The 16,036-nt window shown below is 42.5% G+C and overlaps 3 protein-coding genes across 3 annotated transcripts; 1 reads left to right on the top strand and 2 right to left on the bottom strand.

Moving 5' to 3' along the window:
* Positions 1-175: 175 nt before the first annotated feature.
* Positions 176-5,582, bottom strand: chrdl2 (chordin-like 2). Its single transcript, XM_072374668.1, has 11 exons — positions 5,447-5,582; positions 4,991-5,103; positions 4,790-4,883; positions 4,547-4,692; positions 3,605-3,698; positions 3,328-3,389; positions 2,698-2,866; positions 2,406-2,594; positions 2,133-2,306; positions 1,666-1,758; positions 176-1,034 (listed from the first exon to the last, which is right to left on the bottom strand). Exons 1-11 carry the CDS (start codon positions 5,511-5,513, stop codon positions 901-903), a joined length of 1,335 nt encoding a protein of 444 aa, XP_072230769.1. The 5' UTR covers positions 5,514-5,582; the 3' UTR covers positions 176-900.
* A 1,773-nt stretch (positions 5,583-7,355) lies between these two features.
* spag7 (sperm associated antigen 7) lies at positions 7,356-12,689 on the bottom strand. The gene is made up of 7 exons (XM_072375777.1): positions 12,559-12,689; positions 11,536-11,603; positions 11,342-11,430; positions 11,167-11,251; positions 10,981-11,070; positions 9,052-9,208; positions 7,356-8,349 (listed from the first exon to the last, which is right to left on the bottom strand). Exons 1-7 carry the CDS (start codon positions 12,641-12,643, stop codon positions 8,231-8,233), a joined length of 693 nt encoding a protein of 230 aa, XP_072231878.1. The 5' UTR covers positions 12,644-12,689; the 3' UTR covers positions 7,356-8,230.
* A 2,032-nt stretch (positions 12,690-14,721) lies between these two features.
* On the top strand, positions 14,722-15,581 carry defbl2 (defensin, beta-like 2). Its single transcript, XM_072374866.1, has 3 exons — positions 14,722-14,823; positions 15,062-15,173; positions 15,283-15,581. Exons 1-3 carry the CDS (start codon positions 14,766-14,768, stop codon positions 15,302-15,304), a joined length of 192 nt encoding a protein of 63 aa, XP_072230967.1. The 5' UTR covers positions 14,722-14,765; the 3' UTR covers positions 15,305-15,581.
* Positions 15,582-16,036: the final 455 nt, after the last annotated feature.

Raw genomic sequence — 16,036 nt, 5'->3', positions numbered from 1 at the left:
TTTTAATGAAAGCCTTGAGGCGATGCCGGTGTTTTCTCTGCTGCAGCCGACATGCAGACCACTGATGAATCAGCAAATCTTTGAGCGCAGAGACACGTCTTCTCTGAAGAACGCATTCCCGCTGTATTAGTTACAGCGGTTGGTTTTAAGTGTGCAAGCAACAGCCAAAAACAAATCAGCCAAATACTGTTTTTTAATGGTGTGAAACACCGGGGAGCACTGCAGAAATACAGAGCGCATTCAGCCAGATCAACTAGGTCCACTGGAAATACAATCACTGAAGGTATCTGACGTCGTAAAATGTCTGGCTATGAAAAAACAACAAAATATTGCAGCTGCTAGAAGCAGGTCTACGTTTGACATCACAAAGAAAGACTACACAGTTCCAAATCGCTGTGCATTTACTCCGACTAGCCTCTTTATGAATAAAAATAATAAATCAGTCACATGTATATACACAGATATTGTACAAGAACAAGCACACTTTAAATAAAGTGACAAAACTTCAGCTCCTATTTACAATAAGCATGATGAAAAACGTGTACATTCTTCACAAAACATGTTCAGAAACACAAATTTCTTTCTTATAGTTGTCGAAGAGGATTGAAGGAGAGAAAAGATCCTCCTCATCTTCACTTCGAGCTCACACCCTAATCAATCAAATCTAATGACATTTAAATTATTACACGTTAACAACAAACCACATCACTGTGCCCTGTTTCGTAACCTAATCATTTAAAAATAAAATGACGTGATGATTAAAACATGATGGACAATGACGTATAAAAATAATAGATAAGAAGAATCATTATGAATGAGAGCTTACAAGTGCAACATGTATCAATTGATTATATACGTTAGCCATATAATCATCGGGAAAACTGATGTTAGGAGTGGTGATTAGGGAGAGCACACGTCCTCTGTGTGCTTGGGATTTAGGAAAGTCACTATGTCCCGAATGCCGTCCTCACAAACTGTGGCCTGTGGTGCTTTGCTTAGATTTTCTCCTTCCTCCTTAAATCTTCTCCACATCTCTGAAAAATGGACTTGCATTAAAACAGAAGCAAAAACACAAACTAAATCAGTCCAGAACCTAGATACAGACGCGTCACCTGGACCCAGATTGAGTGGTTTGGCTCTGCTTAGAGGAAGGACTAAAGCTCAAAGTTCTGTTATTCAACATTTCTATCCTCCTCCAGGATGGACATGTCCCCATCCAGAGGAATAACTGAGGGGAGTGATGAGAATAAGACTGTTGCAAGTCATTCTATGGCCTCAACGGCCAGATCTACACCCAACTGAACGCCTCGCTGTCGGTTCTCCCCAACTTCATCATCAAAACACCAAATGAGGGAATATATTTTGGAAGAAAAATGTTCGTCCATCTCATATGTCAGGATGGACTTTCTCATGATTGTGAATTCAGCTGAATTTACCTTCCAAGGTGAATAGAAGGGGAATATTTACATTGTTTGTAAGGTTGTTTCCAGCTAAACCCTGTTTTCAAGGCTTCAAAATGAAGTAATGGATGACATTAGAGTGGCTACGTTGACCTCTGATATACAGACACTACCCTGGTAGCACGTTGTGGCCTGAGACCTTATGAAATAACCATTCACTTTCCACTCATTTGTCACAAGTTTAAAAACTACAGCAAGAACAAACCTTCATCGAGTGTCGTAAGCAGTGTGTAATTTTCTGGATGATCCATGATGTCTTTTCTTTGAACATCACCAATCTCCATTATTTGTAAAACACCTGTGAGAATGAAGAACTCAGATGAGAATCCAAAACTTGGGCAGCAGCACAGTGCAACCTTTAATTCATAGGAAAATACTCTTATCTTATCGGCTTTTTGGACAAAAGTAAGAGGAGAAGATGCTCATTTTGTACATTAAACACATGGCTGTTCTGCTCAGTCAAATGGGGACAAACCTGCAAACCAACACCCCTAAAATTTCTGAAAACCTCATCAAATGTACTTAATTCTGGCCTTGAGGCTACGCTAAGCTAAGTGGCTGCAGACCTGCAGAAGTCTGACACTCTACATGAGTGACATCTATCAAACTTTCAGCCAGAACATTTCCCAAAAGACTTAATTTGATAAAACGCTGAGGAACGAGTTACAGTACCTTCCACGGTGTTCCATACTTGCACCTCAATCTCAGCAGTACTTTGTCTTTCCACAGCGATGATCCGAACTGTGTTCGGCGAATCGACTTTCAAGGACGATTCCACTTTATACACCAAGAGGTTATTCTTAAACCCCAGAAAGCAGTGGGTCTGGTTACTTTCCGCTTTACTCTCTGAAGAGAACGAAACAGAAAGAGGAGTTGATTGGATAATGTTTACAGCCAATCGGCATCATTCCTCAGCATGCTGCAAGCACAGAGATGTTTGACAACCTGGACAAGTCTTGCAGCACTTTCCTGCTGATTTTATAGGATGTTGGCATGGGTACTGGCTGGGGCATGTGATGCGTTTACAGTCTTGAAGGCCATCAGTGCAAGTGCACAGGATGCATTCCAGGACCTTCCCCAAAACTGGATGCCACATGTCTCCATGAGAGTACGTCTTGCCATTGTATAAACAGACTGAGAGAAATGGAAAACATCTGAGAGTTGGGCTACATACGGAACCAATCGTAAATCTGTGAGGAAAGTGTCCATAAAATGATCTGTTTAGACTAAGTCTCACCTCTCTGGTGTTTCCTCTGCAACAAAATCTTCACAGTGGTCTCTGAAGCCCCTTTAAGGTTAAGTTTGCTGAAGCTCAGGCTTCTGGGAGTAGCTTTGACCCTGAATGGAGTGGCATGGTCAGACCGCGCCCTGCTCTGCTCTGTGGAGCACTGGTCAACCGAATGCCTCTGTTGCACACAAAAAAAAACAGTTACCCTTCATCTTTTCAGCTGCTGCCTTTACTTGCTTATCCTTGACTGATAGCACAGGGAGCCACAAAACCATGCCATAAATCAGAAGGTTCATATCCTGGCTGCAGACATCTGAAACACTGCCGACATCTCAGATTTTTCCAGCCGCCCCAAAATAGAACAACACAGAAACCGAGTGCCGTTGTTGGGCCGAGCAACCCACAGACCATGAGCTAAAATCACACACCTTGTTCATGTTGCAGATATAAGCTGGAAAAGTTTTCCTCATAGAAACCTGGATCACTTTTTTACCTGTGAGACTTGAAACCAAGTCTTGCATTTAAGTTGCAGCTGAATCACTGATAACACCGCTTAAATAAACATTCAAATATCGGCAACTTTCCCATGCAAAGCCAAGCACACGGTATTCTTTGAAAAAAAAACAAGTGGAAACATACAACGCCTCTGTTCAGTTGCTGGTTCCCATCCTCGATGGATGAGGACCCACTGGTGCCATGATCTGCAAAAGAAAATGATCAAAACCAAGCGTGAAGGCAACGGGGCTGACGAGATACAGTTTTATCTTATAATAACTGTCCTGTTTTGTATGATTTAGCCCCTTAAGGTTTAAAAAGTTCAATGAATTCAGCAAAAATCTCTCTGCATCAGTTCTTCAAAGCAGCATTCAGGTTGGAAACAGAAGAAAGGCATTTTCTCCAACTGGAGTTTAAGTACCTTTACACACCAGACAGCAGGTATCTGGAACTGAAACTGGTGAGGAGCAGGTGATAGGTTGGCATGTCTTCAGAGCACAGAAGATGTTTCCATTCTGTGAAAAGAAAGGGAGAACCCCAAACATGTGTTGAAAGAAGGTCGAAAGCACAAAGTCAGCCGCGTAAAAACAACAGCAAACAACTTATTGAGTCCAGCGCTGGCCTCAGTTCTGCTTCTTCGTGCTTTTCTCTGTAAAGTAAAGCCAACATACGAACAAAGGCGAGATGTTTCCACCAGCTACACTCTTAAAAATAAAATGGAATTGATCAGAGCACTTCCCCTTTAGGAGCCACAACACAACCCTCACAGATGCTCGTTCTGTATGTGCATTAAAACCGAATAAAGCCCTCAAACACACTTAATGATTTTCTCACAGTTAAATCTAACAATTCTTGCCTTAAAGACCTCAGCGGAGCTGTAACATAGTGTACAAATACCTTTTAAGCTCCATCATAAACACAGTAAAACAGATTAAGGAAACATAAACACATTCCCTAAGTGTCACGGAGACATTAGGTTAAGTACGTTAAGTTTTTCATTTAATGTTCCCTACATTTAGTGGTTAAACACCCTCATTGATTTCCTTTAGTGTTTTTTTTATGCTGATGTGGTAAAACGTACTTACGTTCCAGTGGAAAATAACATATCCCAGTAAAAGACACTGTAGGAATTTATAAATACTCAACAGTCCCTCTGGCAGGGCTCTGAAATCCTATTTTTTTTATGAGTTCCATTTCTTTGTATTTTATAGCCTTCCAACAGAGCATAAAGCACAACGTGACCTTTCCCTGAGAAGCTGCATTTGATCATTTCTTTGCAGATTAATAACAAGACAGTCGCTTTAAAAAAAAAAAAAAAAAATTTAAAAAATCAAACAAAAGCAGTAAAATGGCAGCAACTTACAGAGCATGTGCACATGACGCACTGATTGCTTTGCCTGGATGGGAAGAGGTCGTGTTTAGTGAAGGTCTCCCCTGGCTGATAAACACTCCCATTATACCGGCAGGATTTCACAGAGGCTCTCAGTCCTGCAGGGACCCGGGGCTCATCTGAGCAGGACACATGAAAAAGAGAGGAGACTGTGAAGTGACTGCCCCTCCCTGGAAAGCTTAACGCTGATCAGGTGTTCAAACAGAGGCAGGCTACCTGTGCATCTTGGACAGCACCGCTGGGGCTCGGCCACAGGGTTTTCACATGACAGGGCCGGACACTTGATTGTGTTACATTTCACATGGCCTGTCTGAGAGGGAGCAATGTCGAGTTTTACAAGCACTCAACAACTCAGAATTCCTCAGACAGGCAGGAATTTGCGTGTAATATTTCTTTAGTTTGCTCATAAAAAGGTACCTCTGTGCAGACGCAACGCATGCAGAACATGAATCCAAAAGGCTCCAGATAGGGATGCCAACTGTCTCCTGGGTTGTATGTCTTGTCTTTGAATGTACAAACCACCCCGGAGGCTGGATGATAAAAACATAAAGCCTACAGTAAAGAACCAACACATTTCCTCACTCGAGAATCCCTCGGAGTAAAGCAACCTAGAGTTAAACACGGAAATCTGCAAATGCCACTGACCCCACAAATCATGATCAAACTTTTGGATACTTCTGTGACAGCATGACACAAATAAGACTTAGGAGAAAACCCCACACTTGCGTTTGTGAGTAACAGCGCGTCAAACCCCGAAACGTGCGTAAAAGTTGTGGCGGAGTCCGAAAAGAGACACACTTTCACTCTTTTCCTCAATTTAAGCTCCACACGTTTGATCAGGACAGAATCAGCATCAGCAGGGTCTGCTCTTACCTTGCCGGGGTTTTAGCTCCGCAGCTGCAGGCCAAAAGATGAAAAAGAACAAAAGCAGGGACTTCATTTTCTCACACGTGCGTAACTGATTCTCCAACCCGCAATAAATATGTGCTTCTGCAGGACAGAAACTACAGGACAGTGTGAAACAAGGCTAAAAAAAATAGAAAAATGTATTTTTTGTGTTGGTAAATCTATGGCGCCTTCTTCAGGACACAAAAGATAGAACACATCGGCCTTATCAGGCAGTGACCAAACACATGTAAACTGTAACACAAGACGAACGTGTTTGCAGACGTTAAATTACAAGTAAAAGTCCTTTATTTGTTATTTTCTCAGGAAGAAGCCGACCAAGCTAGTGACCTTTCTAATGACCTCGTCGTCATTAAACATGAGAATGTTTTAGTTATGTATTTAGTTAAATATGACCTAAAAAGTCCTAACAGTAAATAAACAGTATCAAATGACACCAAAATTTAATTTCATTAAAGAAAATTATCCACAGGTTCGTAGGTGTGAGTGGAAAAAGCACGTGGATTTCTAAGGATGGCTGTTAATCTGGTAGTTCTCCTTAGGATGAGGGAGCTCTATTCGGATCAGATCACAGCGTGAATCTAAGATGTAGAAAACTTTTTTAAAATTGTTCTTGGTGCTAAACCTACTGGAAAATGTTGCAAAACTACCTCCACAGAGATTGAACTCTTCAGACAGAAGAGAGAAAAAATCTAAACCTGGATAACCTCCCCTGGAGTGGTGGACTAACAGGTATTGAAGGGGTGTAACAGTCCATGCAGTCACAAAAAAATTGATTCGGAGGTCAGAGGTCAGAGAGAATCGTTCAGAAGGGAAACCCAGACGTTCCTCAGCCCAGCTACACTTTTCAGCTTGTCCTGGGGGATTCTCAGGCTTTCCCAGGGTTATGTAGTCCCTGGTTCTAACCCAGAGCCTCCTCCCAGTCGGAGAAGCTCCCCCCCACCACCACGACAGACTGGAGCAGCACCCTCATTACTGCTGACAATCCATCTGTCTATCTCTCGCTCCAACGGGCCACCACCTGTGAACCAGATCCTGAGATCCTCCGCCTGAGGCACTCATCCAAGACCTGGAGAGAGCATTGGCTCCTTTTCCAGTTCAGAACCAAGACTTTAACTGTGGAAGCGCTGACTTTCATCCCATCAGCTTCACACTCACAACCGCTCCAGTGTGCGCTGAACGTCTTGGCTTGATGAAGCCAACAGAATTACATCCTCCACAAAAAGCAGAGGTGCCCCCCCCCGCTCCCCTACTTATAACACATAACATCACAGCTAACGTCAAAGCTAACAATAAGCTACGTAGAAGGAAGCCACCAGTCAGGCTCTGTCAGAGGTGACGGGGGTAGAATGGGGTGCAGGCACCGAGGGAAGTGCAGAAAGAAGAGTGCAGTTGGGGGGTTAAGGGGGTACAGGGTAAGTGCTGGGGTAGCAGGTGCTCTCTGATGAGCTGCGTCTTCAAGAGTTTCTTGAAGATAAGACAGACGCCCCAGTTCTGGTAGCGCTCTGTGGGTCATTCCACCATCGTGGGACACATGGAAAGAGTCTGGATTGTCTTCAGCTGGTGTCCCGAGTCGAGACATGAACCTTAAGATGTAAGTTAGGTACTTAGAATGAGTGATATCGAACCATATGTTTACAATTTCACATTAACTACATAAAAAAGTGGCTGTTAGACGAGTACATCACCAAATGTGACTAATACACAGAACTGTATGTACTGAAAAGACCCGAGTGCACTTCTTTTATTAGGTTCTGTCACACTGAGGTACTGAATCACTTCAGTTCTATAACAACGCACCTTTAAACAGGAGCAATGCGGCGAGAGCTTAATAACTCTGCTCAGTGTGAAAAAATGAACACAGACAAAGGCCCAATACTAATCTCCATTTATTACCACAGACGGGATAAAACAGTGCAACCATATCAAAACATCACGATGCCCATGAACTTCTTGTTTGGTTGATGACGACAAAGGAAGGACACGGAATAAAACTCGACCCATACGCCAAAAAAAGGATTCTGATGCCTGTAATTCCTAATAAAGCATAATCCTTTTCCTAAGCCCTTACATGGGGTAACAAATGGGGCAAATGCCAGTTAAACATAATTAAATCAGTGCAGATGTATAGAAACAAATAAAAATCACAGACCTAATCACTTCCAAAAGGAATTTTAGAACATACAACATGTCTGATGTGTGGACTCAAAGATGTAAAACAGGTCAGGACTAAGAAAGAAGAAGAAAGCTGCTCAAGACGAGATGCTGCTTTCTTTAGCCTTAAAATCAGGACTTAAAAACTCCACCCTGCATAGCAAAGGATCAGAAATTGTGTAATAAAACACACACTATCGCCTGTAAATGGACATCTGCATCAAGATAGCGAAGAACTGCCGAAGGCTGCTGAGTTAAAATGCGTGTATCGTGGTACCGGGTTGCTTTATCTACGTAGTTAAACTCCTAAAAACTTCAAAAATTCCAAACATATTGTGACGGTCCAATTCTGTGTGTCAGATTCCTAAAAATGAGCAGAAAGTCCCAGGCAAATGTTAGACAAACACCGAGAATAATCCTGCTCCCGGACTGGGATTTCAGGATTTCAGATCACAGTCTTGTTCATATATACAAGATTTGAGGCCTGTCATATAAGTTATACTTTTAAATATCTGAAGGAGAGGATATTGCATCATAGGATGAATGAGACAGACCCGCTGCTGTGCTCACACACAACCACAGACCAAGCAAAAACACTCAAGAACTGCTGCCGCTGTGTGCCCCTGTGTCGTCCTCCCGCTTCTGCCGCTTCTTCGCTCGGATTGCATTCATGGCTTCCTCTATGGACCGAGTGTCCCTTTTGTTGGCCACCGGAACTGAGGAAAGAAAATGACCGTTATCATCAATAATGTAGGTAACTCCAGGTGTTTTTAAACCAGGACCTTATTTCTGGCATGAAATACGTTAGCTAGGGACTAGCTAACGTAGGGATTTCTACACAGGCACTCTACTGGGACCACTTCATCCACAGCATGGCTGCAGCACAGCTCATTCACTCCTGTAATAACGTCCATCTTACTCAAAGTCTTCCTTCACGTTGTCAAAATCTGATAAATATCCTGCCATGTTGCACAAAACTAGCAGCAGCAAACTCTGTGTGAAGTTAGCCGACTGTCACAGAGCACGGAGTGAATAAACTGTGCTGCAGGGGGGCGTGTGGATGAAGTGGGCCCAGTAGAGTGCCTGTGTAGAAATCCCTCCGTTAGCTCTCCTATAGCTGCAAGTAGCCACATAACAGCAGCTATGAGCTAACAGAGCTATAGCACACGTTCATTCATTCATTCTTCTTAAAGTATTGGTGACATAAAGACAGATAATGCCTTATTTAGAGGCTCTAAGCCCCGTTCACTCCGTTATATGGATCTCCAGTTATCTAAATATCTTCTGAAGGACGCTGACTTTCACCAAACTGTTCTCGGTGAGCAGATGAACGTATTTTATGCCAGAAATAAGGTTTAAAAACACCGGAGTTCCCCTTTAAGTCCTCCAGCCTTCTGTGAGGCAGCAGGTCCACTCACCACAGCCGTAAGCGCTGTTGGCCTCCAGTGTGTGTGCTGCATCCTTGGCAGCTGACGTGCCAATCAGGTGACTGTACTTGTCTCTGTAGTTGGAGTTGGGACACGCTTGAGTCTTCTCCGTCTGAGCAGATGCTGCCTCTTCCAATGCAGCCTGTTCCTGCAATGATGAGCGACAGAGAAGACGTATCAGACATCTAATCGTAATTAGAGACGATCACAATCTGAAGTGAAACACATCCCAGGAGTCATATGGCACTGAACTCTGCTGCCTTCCTCTACTTTGATATTCTAATTGCATTGTGGACATTTAGGGCTTCCTCTTGGACCTTTTGCAGCATTTGAACGCTGAGACAATCCAAGCTGCTTTAGATGCTGAAATCGCAGTTATTCAGCGAATTAGGGCTGCCAGCGCCGTCTACATTTGAGGGTATTCACATCTCGTCTGGAAGAAGGCCCGAGGAGCTTTTTGATCCGGCTGTTTAAAACATAAAAGGTGCGGATCTGATATAAGCGAAACAAGCCGGTCTCTGGCTGCACCCCCACAGGAGAGGCTAACGCAGCAGCTTGGAACGTTTTAGGAAAGAATAAGATGCCTGAAAGCAGCATGTCCATCACAGGATCCTGTGCAGACTCTCAGGCATGCAGGTCAGTGCTTAAACAGACGCAACAGGACGTATTTTCCTGTTCTTGATGTTTGCCTTCTCCTCTGAAAGACTTCAGCTGTGACTGGTTTTGAGCCAATGAGATTCAGAAATTCAGACTCAGATTTAACAGAGGAGGTGGTGCATCACATAATCACCCATCTATCCAACTCACATCGAGAACCAGCAGCAATGAGAGGCCCCTGCATGTCTCCAACGTCTGAGCAGACAAAAGAGCACTTGAACGCACCACAAAGACGACTTCCAACCAAGATGTGCAACGGACGCATAGCTTCGCAGCGCAGAAGGGGGGGACTGTGCACATATCTAAAATATAATGTACACAGTTCTATTCTTCAGTCATGTCTGTCCTGAATCACAATCATCTGAACAGCCAATCAGAGTGAGCGCTCTCACCAATAAGCCCTGGGTTGGTCTACAAGGGCTTCAACGCTTACAATCCCACCCCAAGCAGTTTCACAGCCGTTTGCCCTCTGTATCATGGGACCAAAACATCTCACGTATTGGTCAGTTACGTAAAAAAATTACCCAAATGATGCACAGGATGGGATGTTCTGACAGCCTGAGCCTCTTCACCAGCCTGTAAATACTGACAAAACCTTTCTACAAGCACCAAGAAAACACATCCAGGTGCCTTCGGGAAGACAAGGGCACACGCGGCTTCCAGAGGTTCGTTGATGATGTCACAGATGATGTCACAGATGATGTCACAGAAGACAAAAGCAGCCAGATTAATGTATCAGGACATGACGTCTGTTCAGATTCAGTCGACTGCAACAAAGCCGATTGGCTGCTGCTTGGAAGCACAATGAGGAAGCCAAGCAGAGTTTTCTCAAGGAGAAGAAATGGAATATTTACTTTTAGGCTCATGAGTCAGTGGATGTTAATGCAGCTGAGAGAGCATTTCACTTAACAAAGACCCACAAATATTAAGAGAAAACTGCTGCAGTAAGGGCCTCGGAAAACATCACAAAGGAAGAAACTCATTCTGTGGTGATGCCCACGGTTTGAAATGTTAAGGAGCTTTACGTTTTAACCCCTTCATCTACTTTGAATCCGAACCACCTCAAATTCAACCTGCATTTAAGCCCCTTTTTATTGAAAAACTGTAACTTAAATACGTTTCAGCATTTAGTGTTTGGTTTTTGAGCTGAGAACGAGAAGACAGAAAAAACAAACTGATATTAGATCAAATATTACGAAGATTTCAGCCACAATACTCATATAAACCTGCATTTGTGAAACAAAACAAAGCATCTCGTCCTACTTTTAGTCTGCGCCGTTGTTCCGCCAGCTTGGGATCCCATTCCTCTCCTTTGCGATAGGCTTCAAGCTCCTCATCTGATGGAGCGAACTCCTACCACAGGACGAGGTAATTAACAATCAGATTTCCCCATTATCAACACGTTACCGCCAACAAACACATCTAACGCCGGATTAAAAACGTCGATACCTTTTTGAAAAGCATGACGTAGCGACTCTCCTCGTCCTCACCAAAAGAAAAAGAGGCCAGACCGGCCACTTCTGCGACATCGTGCCTTTGAGACAGGTGGATAAGATTTAAAAGAAGCACAACTATGTGAAGGAGAGGGTTAATTCACTCCTCTAATAAAGCAAAGACCACTTACAATATACTCCTTTCAATCTTCCCCATTGGGTTGTACTTTCTTTTCTGCTGCGAACTGTCTTGGATGAAGTCTGACACCTCTTTCTCCATCTGGATGTAACGGGGAGAAACGCCAACAGTGTTGAAGGTCAGTCACAAGAGCGTTGAGCTACTTTTAAATCCATCATGGGCTTGATCTGATACTTAACCTCGTACCTTTTTCCTGAACTCTGCTTTCTTTCTTTTCTCATTCTCCTCCATCTTCTTGAGCCTCGCAGCTTGCTCTATAAGGAGGAGAAACATTTAGTTTCGGGGGGTTTATTTCTGACAGCATTCAAGGGTTTCGGGAATTACGGCTTTCGCTGGCCTACTTGTTTTTAATAATCTAAACCACATCAAGGCCAATGAAAAGACGGCCTTCCTGGAAAACCACAGTTACGAACCTTTAAATATAGTGACTCACATCGCTTGCCATAATTTGTTGCAGGCCGGCTCATGTTTTATTGTTTTGTACCCTCTACACTTTAACAGATATGGTCAATATTTGCTTTGCAACCTTTAGAAACAGATTACACCTGCAATTAGGAAATATAGAGCACTCCAAACATCCAGTGGTTTACTGCACCCACGTGCCTGCTATGATTTACAGCATTTTGATGGAGTCTAATGGAAACTGCTGCTTGTTATTCCAAAAGAAAACGCTTCGAGTAACATAAATGGACATAATTTAAATAATAAAAGACTGCATCTACTGTAACTCGCTGAAATGCCCAAAGCCTGTGCCAATGATACAATGAATGATTTGTTTAAAACTATTAATTAATTGGCAGTGAGAAAGGGAAGCTGAAACTGGTCTAGGACTGAAATAAAAGGAGGTCAAGCTGAAGGTTGCTTAGAGGTAACGTACTGACTGTTAACAACGCTGGAAGCGCAGCAAATAAAGCTGTCCCGGTTGTTTACCGAGTGCTGTTGGCTGGCTTATGTTACAGCAGCTGTCTGTGGCCGAGACTCTCGTCTGAAACAGGATTCACACATGCGGGGCTGCATGTTTTTATGAGGCGGTCCGAAACTCGGGCCAACGGTGCTTACTTGAAAGCTAAACTGGCCAATCGTAGCACTAGAAATGGTCACTCCGCCTGTCCTTTTATTTTGTACCTACATCTAATTCCCGGATAACGTTCATCTTAACAGTCTCATTCTAACTTAAATGAGTTCGTAGTTAGACCGTATGTTGTGTACCTCGTGCCTTTCGTCGGCTTTCCTGGTCGCCGACTGTTGGAGGCTTTTCCATCGAGTTTAAGATTGAACCTAGTAGGTCCGCCATCTTGGAATGATAGCGAAGACCGTTCAGTTCAGACTATTGTTGCTGGCCGCAGCTGTACAGTCTCTGCGCATGCGTTAGTAAACGGAATTCTTCTTCGCTGTAGTTAAAACAAACTGTATTTGAAAACATTACCGCCACCGTGTCCAAAAACGTGGTATTACCACCACAATGCCTCAATTGAAAGATGAATTTCTTATTGTTTAGACTTTGGTCAGTTTTGCGGCCATGACATGTCCACTTTTAGACAAGTGGGAATAAAACGTCCACATTTAGATGTTGAATATTTATTAAAATAAGTGTATAATTACAATACCCAGATGTTAGATATAAATGCATGTAAATAACCAGTGGAAAAGTTTAATTTTGACATTAGATAAAAAATTATTTGAATATTGTTTCTTTTTTCCAATAAAAATGAGTGAAATTTAACAATCCACTTCATTTTCAATTAAAATGGGGTTTTAGTGACATTCCACACCAGTAACACTTGTATTGATCAAATGATCAATTTTAATTCCAATCTGTATTTTTTTTTAATTTTCACAGAAGAATTTAGTCATTTAACACCTGATTTATTAAACATTATATATATATAAAGAGGGAATAGGAGAATCAAAACCTTTGAGTATTTGGAACTGACCTTATCAACTGAGAAGATTTCTAATCTATATCTAAATAAACTGTTTCCGAGAACTTGTGATGCAAATTGTAGTACATGTCTTAATGTTGTTTGTCAGCTGGGACAATATCAATGCGATATAATTCATTGTCTATATGAGAAAACATTCACCTGTAGTGATTCCCATGAATGAAAAAAGTCAGACAATATTACCACTTGAAGACTTTACAAATGTTTCTTTAAAAAAATGTTTAAACTGTGAATTTAGTATTTTTCTTTTGTTTTTTTTACAGAGCAGCATGTCTGTGGGCAAATAAACCCCTTTGTCATATAAAGCTGAGAGTAAAGTGACAGACAAAGTTATCCAAAGCATGGAAATATAACAGATTCACGGGGCCTAATTTTTGTGGATATAAATTCCTGCACTTGTTAGTCTCATATGTGATAAAAGCTGCCAAGATAGTTATTATTTCCATCATATAATCCTGTCTACAGTATGACACGAGGTCATCCGTTCAACTTTTCTGAAGAAAAGGTAACACAAGCTCATTGAATTTGAGGTGGAAGCAAAGGTGCTTTTAAAGCTGGCCTCAGAATGATGCAGACCACTGCGACTCTGCCTGATTTCTTATCCTCAGCCGTCCTCAGAAACATTTATATTATAACATTTATGTTATAATTGGAAAAAAAAACCCAGACTGATGGCAGACAGGCTCCAAAAGTTATATACTACTACATAAGCACGTGAAAAGAGAATAATCAATTACACAAACATCTTTATGGAAGCACTAGGGGGCATGCTGTACAAGAATATCTCCATGTGTTCATGGCTTTTTATTGTTTTGTTAACAATCCTTCCCTGCGTCACGGGTCTGTGTGTTTTGTGCGATGTGATTGTAGTTTCACAGCATCAGCAATAACACATGAACTACTGCCATATACAGATGAGGGCAGAGGACTGGATGAACAGAGGGCTGGCCTGAAAACACAGCAGAACAGACAGAATTGTGCTGCTTATTGTGTCTAGACAAACAGAACTTCAACTGTAATTGCAACTTTTGCTGGACTTATTTTTAAGAAGTCCTTTGTGGTCAGAGTTTACTTCTCTGTCCTGTCACAGGGGCATATGTGAGTACAATACAAGACAACCGTCCCTTTTTCTTTCACATTTCTCAAATGGTTAAATGTACAAAGGATTCCTATCATTAAATCACCAACAGGCTGAATAATAAATCATTGTTTTGCTTACTGAATACAGATGACAGAACAGTTCTGCTGTAAAATGTTACAAATCAATCTCCAAATCTATAGAGGTGTTGACTAAGTTAAGTGAGCTGACAGTCCTGACCTGACCTCGAGCCCTCAGACTCCCATCGTTCAGCGATACTCTGTTATTGTGATTTGGACAGAGCACGACGGACTCCTCCCCCATGCTTGAAATGCTGTATAAATGCAGCATCAGCCCGTCAGCAGCAGTGTCTGAAAGCTTATTTGTACTCAAACATGAAGGGACTCAGCTTGGTTCTCCTTGTGCTTCTCCTGATGCTCGCAGCTGGGGAGGGTAAGCAATGGAAACACCCATTTCAACTCACACAAACCAATAATGTAGCAGACTGCACTGTCACCATAGAGGATCTGTTTGTTTGGCTCTGTGGGGGACAGTAATTATATACACATTGTGCCAGTTTTCTTCAGTCTGGGTTAACTTTTTCTTTACAGTAAAGTTGATGGACATTGTAGTAAAGCATTTGTTATACACCTGGACTACTGGGGTGTTTGAGGTTTTGTTCTTTCCACAGAAAAGGATCCAGAGATGCAGTACTGGACCTGTGGGTATAGAGGACTCTGCAGACGGTTCTGCTATGCCCAGGAATATACCATCGGTCATCACGGTTGTCCTCGAAGATACAGGTAGACCTGCCAAGATCCCTTTGTGGACCGGCTCAGAACTTTGTGGTGTTTGCACTTTTATTACTAAAGAAGCCGTTAGAAACTTAAGTTGGGCTGTGCTTCCTTTCAGGTGTTGTGCTATGAGATCTTAACACCCTGCCAGTCATTAAATGACGCCTGCATGGTGTCCAAGCATAAGGTGTGACAGTCAGGGCGGGCAGCTGGGGTGCTGGGAGCCATGGCGATGATCAGATGACCGCCTGACTCTTTCCTCTTACTCTCCAAACGTGTTCGATCTAACATGAAGTGTGTTTGAAGTGGACAGACTCATCTGCACCTTCCTGACGGACGTAGCTCCAGTCATGGTGAAACTAATCCTGTACCTCACACTGTTACTAGCTTTAGTCTCTGAAATGAAGAGATGCAAATAAACACATTCAAACAAACCTTCTGATGTTGGTTGTGTTGCTGTTTAGCCAGGATCCTCCTCAGCTTTAATTCTATCAAATATACTGCAAAATTAAGCTTTAACATCTAAAAATAAAACATCCATAAAGCATTCTCCACCCCACTTGGCTTGACTTCTGGGATTTAACAGCATGAAAAGCAGTCTGAGTTAGGTCTGGCATGCTTTTGCTCAGCGCTCTACTGAAAAGAGACAATAATGGTCAAGTGACTGACCCAAATAGCTGCGATGGAGCCGAGCTTTTGTGAATGAAGTGTTATGTCTCTTGTCTGTGTTTATGTTGTCACTCTGTCTGTCAGGACAACACTGTCTGGAACAGACGGACAACGTCACAAAACACCGGCCACGGCTGCCAAGCAAATTCATTGTTGTCTGCAAGCATCTGATTGCAAAGTGAAATGTCTTTGCTGATGAATTT

This window comes from Leuresthes tenuis, unplaced genomic scaffold (genome assembly GCF_036924035.1).
Source record: "Leuresthes tenuis unplaced genomic scaffold, fLeuTen1.0.hap1 SCAF_21, whole genome shotgun sequence".
Lineage (NCBI taxonomy): Eukaryota > Metazoa > Chordata > Actinopteri > Atheriniformes > Atherinopsidae > Leuresthes > Leuresthes tenuis.
Note: the sequence above shows the minus strand (reverse complement) of the source record. Positions and strands in the feature narration are given on the sequence as shown.

What these genes read in the sequence shown, in the direction of transcription:
- spag7 (XM_072375777.1), bottom strand. Translation starts at nt 12,643, where the DNA reads ATGGCGGACCTACTAGGTTCAATCTTAAACTCGATGGAAAAGCCTCCA. An exon ending in AAGCAGAGTTCAGGAAAAAG is followed by an intron (nt 11,431 to 11,535) that starts GTACGAGGTTAA and finishes CGTTACATCCAG; the next exon opens with ATGGAGAAAGAGGTGTCAGA. An exon ending in AACAACGGCGCAGACTAAAA is followed by an intron (nt 9,209 to 10,980) that starts GTAGGACGAGAT and finishes TCATCATTGCAG; the next exon opens with GAACAGGCTGCATTGGAAGA.
- chrdl2 (XM_072374668.1), bottom strand. Translation starts at nt 5,513, where the DNA reads ATGAAGTCCCTGCTTTTGTTCTTTTTCATCTTTTGGCCTGCAGCTGCG. An exon ending in CTGCTGTCTGGTGTGTAAAG is followed by an intron (nt 3,390 to 3,604) that starts GTACTTAAACTC and finishes TTTCTTTTGCAG; the next exon opens with ATCATGGCACCAGTGGGTCC. An exon ending in GCAGAGGAAACACCAGAGAG is followed by an intron (nt 2,595 to 2,697) that starts GTGAGACTTAGT and finishes CATTTCTCTCAG; the next exon opens with TCTGTTTATACAATGGCAAG.
- defbl2 (XM_072374866.1), top strand. Translation starts at nt 14,766, where the DNA reads ATGAAGGGACTCAGCTTGGTTCTCCTTGTGCTTCTCCTGATGCTCGCA. An exon ending in GATGCTCGCAGCTGGGGAGG is followed by an intron (nt 14,824 to 15,061) that starts GTAAGCAATGGA and finishes TTCTTTCCACAG; the next exon opens with AAAAGGATCCAGAGATGCAG. An exon ending in GGTTGTCCTCGAAGATACAG is followed by an intron (nt 15,174 to 15,282) that starts GTAGACCTGCCA and finishes GCTTCCTTTCAG; the next exon opens with GTGTTGTGCTATGAGATCTT.